Source organism: Equus caballus, chromosome X (genome assembly GCF_041296265.1).
Source record: "Equus caballus isolate H_3958 breed thoroughbred chromosome X, TB-T2T, whole genome shotgun sequence".
Taxonomy (NCBI): domain Eukaryota; kingdom Metazoa; phylum Chordata; class Mammalia; order Perissodactyla; family Equidae; genus Equus; species Equus caballus.
The window spans coordinates 85,165,455-85,174,537 of NC_091715.1; the positions used below are offsets into that span (position 1 = coordinate 85,165,455).

General features: G+C 35.7%; 1 protein-coding gene across 1 annotated transcript; it reads left to right on the forward strand.

Moving 5' to 3' along the window:
* Positions 1-6,895: 6,895 nt before the first annotated feature.
* TGIF2LX (TGFB induced factor homeobox 2 like X-linked) lies at positions 6,896-8,228 on the forward strand. The gene has a single exon (XM_001501915.5). The coding sequence runs from the start codon at positions 7,055-7,057 to the stop codon at positions 7,760-7,762; it is 708 nt and encodes a 235-aa protein (XP_001501965.1). The 5' UTR covers positions 6,896-7,054; the 3' UTR covers positions 7,763-8,228.
* Positions 8,229-9,083: the final 855 nt, after the last annotated feature.

Sequence of the window (9,083 nt, forward strand, 5' to 3'; positions counted from 1 at the left end):
ATAGGGATTGCATTGAATCTGCAGAATATAACATGGATATTTCAACTATGTTAATTCTTTCAATCCAAGAGCATGGGATATCTTTCTATTTCTTTGTGTCTTCAATTTCTTGCAACGATGTTTTATAGTTTTCAATGTACAGCTCTTTTACCTCCTTGTTTAAATTTATTCCTAAGTATTTTATTCTTTTTCTTAAAAATGTAAATGGAACTGTATTCTTGATTTCTCTTTCTGTCAGTTTGTTGTTAATATATAGAAACACAACTAATTTTTGTATATTGATTTTGTACCCTATAACTTTACTGTACTCATTTATTATTTCTAATGGTTTTTGGTGAATTTTTTAGAGTTTTTATTTATAAAATCATGTGCTCTGCAAATTATGATAGGTTTACTCCTTTCTTTCCAATTTGGATAACTTTTATTTCTTTTTCTGGCCTAATTGCTCTGGCTAGACTTCCAATACTATGCTGAATAACAGTGGTGAGAGTGGGAATCCTTGCTTTGTTCCTGTGCTTAGAGGAATAGCTTTCTGTTTTTCACCATTGGGTATGATTTTAGCTGTGGGTCTTTTGTACATGGCATTTTTTGTACCTTCATTATGTTGAGGTACTTTTCTTCTTCTATACCCGTTTTATTCAGAGTTTTATTATAAATGGATGCTGAATCTTATCAAAATCTTTCTCTACATCTATTGAGATGATCATGTGATTTTTCTTCTTCATTTTGTAATATAGTGTATCCTGTTGATTGATTTCCAGATGTTGAACCATTCTTGCATCACCGGAATAAATCTCACTTAACTGTAGTTTATAATCCTTTTAACCTGTTGTTGTATTCAATTTTCTAATATTTTGTTGAAGATTTTTGCATCTATTTTTATTAGTGATATTGGCCTGTAATTTACTTTTTTTTGTGTTGTCTTGGCCTGGTTTTGGTCTCAGGTGTCAGAGCAATGTTTGCCTAATAAAATAAATTAAAATTGTCCCCTCCTCTTCAATTCTTTGGAAGAGTTTAAGAAGAACAGACATTAAATCTTTGAATGTTTGGTAGAATTCACTGGAGAAGTCGTCTCATCCTGGACTTTTGTTTTTTGGGAGGCTTTTGATTGCTATATCAATCTCCTTACTAGTCATCAGTCTATTCAGATTCTCTATTTTCTCTTGGTTAAATTTTGGAAAGTTGTCTAATTCTAATGATTTATCCATTTCTTCTGGGTTATCCAATTTGTTGAGATACAGCTTTTCATAGTATTCTCTTATAATTCTCTGTATTTCTGCGGTATCTGTTGTAATTTCTCCTCTTTTGTTTTTGATTTTATTTATTTGAGGCTTCTCTCTTCTTTTCTTAGTGAATTTAGCTAAAGTTTTGTCAATTTTTTAATCTTTTAAAAGAACCAGCTCTTAGTTTCATTGATCTTTTCTATTGTCTTTTTAGTCTCTATTTCATTTATTTCCACTCTGATTTTTATTATTTCCTTCCTTCTACTGACTTTGTGCTTTGTTTTGTCTGGGATCACCTAGGTCAGAAGCTCCACCACTGTGGCAGGGGGAGGGGCAGCGTATGGAGGGAGGTGGGTTCACGGAGAACCACTTCTGCCGTTGCCGTTCACCTTGTGGTCAGAGGCACCTCTGTGATTAGGATTTTGGGGTTCTGTACATGCCTCCACTGCTGCTTCCAGGCTATGAGTTGCTGCCAGGGGTCTGGGATCATGGGGCTCCACCTCCATTGCTATTCTGTTCCCAGTGGCCACAGGTGCCACTGTGGCTGGTGGCCAGAGTTACACACATGCCTCCACTGCAGCCTACAGGGTTCTCCGGGGTTAGGGGCAGTTGGGCCAGCCACTTTGGCTGGGTATCCAGGATCTTGAGCATTGCTTCTGCTGTTCCCCGTTTAGCCTTTTCTATGTGCTCCAATCCACCCACCTTTGCATGTATTGATGCCTGAATCTTTTTGGCATCCTGGCATGTTGTGCAATATAGCTTTTGTTGTTTCATGAATGTTTTATTTGCTGTAGACTAAAGGGGAGAGACAAAGGGACCCTCATGCCACCATGATGATGACATTTCCAAAATATTCCTCTTTTCAAATGGCTAGTCACTTGTCTTAACTTGTCATTTCTCTCATAGTCAGCCCACTCCCACGTTCATTCCTCCTAATTAAATTATATTACATGAATTTGCCAGGATTCTCCACACTTTCTATCCCTACCAGGCTTCAAGACAATGAGTTTAAGGATGGCTCCTTGAGTGTTTCTTCAATTTTTTTAAAATTGTAAAATATCTAACAAAAAGTATCCAAAGTTTGTGATACATTCTTAGCTACATTCATTATTTTTAAGGTGGAAAGGCATCCTTCATCAATGATATGGAAAGTCATACATTTCAAATACACAGTACCATTAAGTCCTTGAAGCTCTTGCCATATTGTGTTTCATTGCTCTGTTTGTGCCTACATGTTTGTCACAGTGTCTCAATTACTTGCTACTTTAAAATATATTATAATATCTAGTAGAACAAGTGTTTCTACATCAGTTTGCTTTTATAAAAAACACCATAGTATATCACACATTTATCCCTCCAGATACATTTTAGAAATATTTTTCAACATGTATTATACTGTGAGAAGTTAAAGGAGGTTGAGAGCACCTGTGATTTTGATAGATAAAAGAAACAAAAATAAATTTAAAGAGAATTGACAATAAAATATTGAGATTTCCTACCCAAGAAACAAATGTATTTTGCCTTTTATTAACATTTCATTTTACGTCCTTCAATAGGATTTTATATTTGTTTTTGTATGGACCCTTGCTTAATACTTTATAATTTTATGCCTAGGTGTTTTTTATCTTTATTCTTGTTAGGATTAGGAACTAGATAATTTCTCCAATGTATTTTCTAAATGATGATTATCGGTTTATGATAAAATATATCATTTATTCACTTGTAACTGGCCACCTCACCTAACTCTTATTATTTCTAATAGTTTCTCAATTGATTTTTAAATATTTCCTAAATGGCTAATCAAGTCATCAACAAATAATACTATTTTAACTTCTTTTCTTACATGCATTACATTTGCTTTTGTTTGATTAGTTCCATTGTCTCTAATTTCTAAGCCATGTTATAATAGTGAAAATAGACACATTTGCCTTGCTCATGAGATTGAAAGAATCATTTTTGTTTTACTATTAAGTATGAAGCTGGATATTGGTGATTTCATCTCCTTATGAATCTATGTTATGCTAAGGAAGGATCCTTCTGTTCTTATTTTTTTCACCACACATTGTTTATCAGAAATTGATTCTGAATTCAGTAAAATAGTTCTTAACTTTGATCAAGATAATATACTTTTTCTTTTATATATTACTATGAAAAATTATGTAAATATATATATATATTTTTAAAGATTGGAACCTAAGTTAACAACTGTTGCCAATCTTTTTTTTTTCTGCCGTTTCTGTCCAAATCCCCCCAATACATAGTTGTATATTTTAGTTGTGGGTCCTGTTAGTTGTGGCATATAGGATGCCACCTCACCGTGGCCTGAGGAGTGGTGCCAGGTCTGCGCCCAGGATCCAAACCAGCGAAACCCCAGGCCGCCAAAGCGGAGCGCTCGAACTTAGCCACTTGGCCTCGGGGCCCACCCTAAAATTATGTAAATATATATTCTAATGCGAAATAATGATTGAATTCCTGGATTCAAGTCCATGTGTTTTATATTTTATATGAATCAAGATTCTATTTAGTAATGATTTATGATTTCATAGGTGAATCAGCTATTTTTTTTGTCATGCTTTGTGAGATTTTCACATCAAGATCATGCCAGATTAATACAGGAATTAGAAAGCATTTCCTTTACATTTATGCTATGGGAAATCTTAAATATTTAAGCTGTAAGATCCATAGGTCTTTTTGGGAGATCATTCTGTGGCATTATCTTTTATTTCTTCCTTGTTTGTCGATCCATTTAATTTTTCTAAGATATATATAACTTATTGTGTATAAAATTCTATATAATATATACAACAGTATGTATGTATCCATAAATGTATATATTTATATTTATTTATGTATGTATTTATATTTATGTGTATATGTATTTACATTTATTTATGCATGTGAATATACATATAAATGCATATAGATAATAAATATAATATAGTGTATATTATATTTAATATAATATGTAAATATATAAATAATAAATGTAAATATGTATATATCCATAAATATACATTTTTATATATTATAATATATATTATATCATATACTATATATGAATAAAATATATGTATATCTTTTAAAAATTATGTGTGTATGCATATATAATATACATAAATTTCCAGCCCTTCAACTAAGGTTCTGAGATGCCACTGATCTCTTTCTCATATTATCATGCCATACCTCATCTTTATCACTCCAAATTAGAGTACCTTTGTTGAATTTGCCAGAACTTCTTAGACTTCCTACTCCTAACTTGCCACCACTCCTTCAAATAAGGGAGTTTAGTGCTGGTTTCCTGAATGTTCCTTCAATTCATTTCAAAGTGTAACATATCTGGCCAAACTCATTCAGATACTTTACAGTATGACAAACTCTATGCACTTAACATTCTTTTCGGAGTTGGCAAAGTCTCATTACCACGCCATGAATTTTTGCTTCTCTTAAGTCAACGTGCTTTGTTTGAGGAAGTGCTGCATGTTTTTTTTAATTTGCTTTGCATTACCCCATTTTTTTGGAAGTCAAAATATAAGCTTTTTTTGTCTTAACTCTGTAGATAAACTAACATAATTTGGAGTGTAGAATGCTCAAGCTTCCATTCAAATTACAAGTGGACTACTGGAATCAGTAAGTGACAAGATATAAAAGACCTCATTCTTGTTATGGTTTTACATAGTTTGAGAGTGCGTAAGGTGCATATTATAGCATAATACCATGTTATACAATACTCATTACACAATCATGAGAAGACATTTTTGAGAGTCATATGTAAATAAATCAATGCTTATAAATATACACTAATTGTTTTCAGTAATATTGCATGGTGTTTTATGTGAAAAAAACAAGGAAGAAAGAGAAAATTTGATAGAAACCATTGAGATAATTTGAACTCCTCAGCAGTTCTAAAGAAGTGGGTGGAAGCAATTCATTTCTCTCTTGGAGACATTTTTAATTCGTATTTTGTGTCATCAAAACTTGAAGAAAGGTAATACAGGTTCTATTCAGTGTTACTATTATTACATCATTAAACAAAACCAACTTTTTTGGATCAAGACTGATGTTTTTCTTCCCAATTTTTCACCTACTTTCCAGATATCTCTATGCTTCTAGGGCTGTTATTAAAGGGAAAAAAGCAATCTAAAAATTTCTTGCAGATAATTTTGAAGCACTATGATATTCTTTTTCAAGGGGATTAATAAAGGAGTCAATAAATATCAATGACCTAGATCATGTCACTGAAAATAAATTATAGAAATTTAAATATGTACAATTCTGTCAATCCTTCAGCAGAGGTCTGAATCCCAGAAATACAAAGAACATATAGAAGCAACAAGCTGAGAGAGGGTAAGTTACTAGAAACCATACTGACAAGAGTAGTTTTGTGAGCATGGGTCATGGATGTGTTGGTGGGAGATAATGGAAGTGAGTTTTCACTATGAATGGAAAATCTTATCTTCTGTGTTCTTTTACCCCAAAAGACCAATGGAAGTAACAGCACTCTCTTCTAGAACATTCCAAAAGAGATCTTCAATTATAGCCAAGATATGCACTTAGTGTTTGTTGGGAGCTTTGCTGAGACGTCCATTAGATTTGATTGTGTACTTCAATACGTCTCCCTTACAGTAAATTTTAAGCTATGAAAGTCAGCACCAGTAAGGTTGCCAATAAGCCAAAGGATCAGCAGACAGTATTTTAATGTTCAACCCAGTGACACCAAATAATTATTAAGGGTAAAATGATATTGTCCTTGCCAAATAGAAACTGTGAGTAATATATGATGCTTAAGATGATGGCCAGGAGTTTCCTCTGAAAATTCTCTGAAATTAACCATAAGTAACATACAGTATCCTTGAGAAGTCAGAGTTCATGATTGTTTTTTAAGTGGAATATAGTGCTCCTGAAAGAGCCAACACTTGTTTTCAGCTATCGGCAATTAAAATGTATAATTTACAAACTATTTTGATCTGATTTAGGGGTAATTTCCATGTACTTAATCAAGAAAGATTTAAATAATCTAAGTCTGTGATCACCTTTATTTCCGAAATCTTATCCTGTTCCATGTTTCTAAAAGATCCCTGAATTTCTGACCAGAGGTTCAAAAAGAATTATCACAACTGGATATTAGAGCCCAGAGTAAACTTAAAGACCACAGTGACACAGTGGAGTCACGCCAAAACCAAACATTTTAAGGCCATAGAGAAGAAAAATCAAAAAGGTGGGATGCCAAAAACAAATATCTAGTTAAAAATTATCCCTAAATCAGCTTCGAATATGGAAGGGAGGAGCCAGGGTACACCACTTATACTCCCCTTTTATTAAGGTTAATATCCTATACATAAGTTGTTTCTGATATAAGTGGATGAACCAACAATGCAATTATAAAGAATAAGAGGGAAGAACAATACGGCAGTAATGGCAAAAAGGAAGGAAGTGAAAAGCCTATGTGTAAGCCAGATTTAACCAATAGAAATAGAGTTCATTAATTGGGAGAAACTGATCACAGCAGCTGAGAAATTAAATTCTGGAAAGCTATAAACGGACAGAGTGAAAACAAATGCATTTGAAATAACGGACAAAAAATGGAAGAACTGTAGGGAAAGAGGGAACCAGGAAGGGGGCGGGGAGGCACGAGGGGCAGAAAGGATGTGACGTCAGAAAGCCCGTTCGCTCCCAGCTGTTAGTAACGCTGTTTACCTGCTTGGGAAGCAAAAGGTGAGACTTCTCCTTGGAAGAAGGTCTGCGCATGCCTTCTTCACTGGCTTCACAGATCTACGTTAGTGCTAACTCAACTGTCTCTAATTCCCCGAATACTGAAGACTGGCCTCGTGAACATGGAGGCTGGTGAAGAAAGCCCAGGGGAGACCGACAGCCCGGCTCAAGGCGCCTCAATCACGTCGAATGATAGCAGTGATACGGGTGACGATCTTGCCTCACTAGCCGGCAAGAGGAAGCGGAAAGGCTACTTTCCGCCCGAGGCAGTGAAGATCCTCCGTGATTGGCTGTATGAGCACCGGTTTAAGGTATACCCTTCACAGACAGAGAAGCGAATGCTGTCGGAACATACCGGTTTGTCTCTCCTGCAGATCTCTAATTGGTTTAGCAAAGATCCCAGACGTGTTCTTCTGGAAGTGCTTAAAGATGCTGGAAACGATCCCAACCAGATCACCATGTACCAGCAAAAAGACAAGACTGCTGATGTGACCGACCATCCAGACGTGGATCCATCTATGCAGGCCAAGTCAGGGCCCAAAGATCCAGACAAGATGCAATGCCTGCCCCTGAGGCCCCTGCCAGTGGACCAGGAGTCAGGGGAGAAGCCGCTGGATCCAGAGTTGGCCCCAGACCAAAAGCTTGCCCCAGAGGCCCAGCCAAATATGAAGGTCAAGTTTTCCGCCAGCAGGCCCTTGGTTGTGTCTTCTTGCCAACCTGTATCGGCAGAGGAGTGCAAGGATTTCAGCAACTTCCAACTGCTGGTGGAGGCAGCCTTACAAAAGGCTGCTGAACTGGAGCTTCAGGAGCAGCAAGAGCCCAATCCATAATTTCCCATGGCCCTAAAAAACCAAAGTAGGCAATCCCTTGTCTACTGTGGTAGATCCACTCATCCTCCCACAACTAATTTATAGTTTTACCTTCTATAGAGACGTTTTTTCTTCTAGGGGTTTTATGAGAACCTTTGGTACGTATTGAGACACAATTCTGCCAGATATTTCAGTGTTTCTACATGGAAAGTCCTAACATCATGGTTAACAATACAGCAAAGATCTCTACTTCTTCTGCTTCCTCCTGAATTTAAAAGTTTCATGCAATCAGACCAATAGATCTGAGACTGGACACAGGGCTGAGACTGCTTCAGAGGATGTTTTGGCTTTCCTAACTAGACTTTATGGTCCCAGGGCTGCTACAGATACCAAGTCACCCCTCTTTCTCCCTCTCTCTTTAACTTTCTTTCTTTATTACCATGGATGATGGAAAAGAAAGGCTCTATTAAAGATGGTTGTAACAGCACTGGCCTCATTTTTGCAGTTTCTGTGAAATGTTTAACTTTATGTTTTCCTTTGTACAATTTATTGACAATCTTAAGGAGTAGCTAATTTCTGCAGGGGGATAAGCATGAGAGCCAAAATACAGTGAATTTATAAACGTATTGCAGATAAGTGTGAACTCTTATTTGGGGTAACAGTGAAAAGTATGCGGTAAAGATAAGGAAATTCCAAATGGTAATTTTCTGCTGTTGCTGTTGGATAGTTGGTTTTAGAGAATAGACTTTATTAGTTTTAATTCTCTGCATCGGAAGAAAAAGGTAATGACAACAAAAAATAAAAAGCAGAAAAACTTACCAAAAGTTCTCCAGAAGAAACAGAACCAGAGAAAGATAATTTTAAAATAAAGAAAAGAAAAAAATGAATCAATCTTTAACATTTTGTGAGCAAAACAGTAGAATCAAGTTGTTTTTGTTTGATTTTGCCTTTTTAATACATTTTTTTTATTTTTTCCTTTTTAACATCTTTGGATTGGTAGGGGTGGAAGTGAGAATGACAAAAATTTCAGGCACCCTCCACTTGGAAACAATCTTGTTGTCCTGTAAAGGAGGCTCTTTCCACTGCCTCAAGTAAAGGCAGATTTTTCAGTAGGAACAGAGAGCTGTTCTTCCAGAAAGCTATAGTTTAGCTTCTTTAATCTTAGCTAAAACTTGAGTAATCTGGGGTTAGAAATTGGCCTCTAACTTCGGCTCGGTTTCTACTCCTGCCCTGAAATGAAATAGACCATATTTTGTCTCTACTTTTAGGCCCTTTTTGTCTTATTGCTATCTAATTATGGGAGATTTCCAATACAGGACACCCTACCTTCTTTAAACATCTT

Bases quoted from the DNA above. Each gene is read 5' to 3' on its own strand.
- TGIF2LX (XM_001501915.5), top strand. From the start codon at position 7,055: ATGGAGGCTGGTGAAGAAAGCCCAGGGGAGACCGACAGCCCGGCTCAA.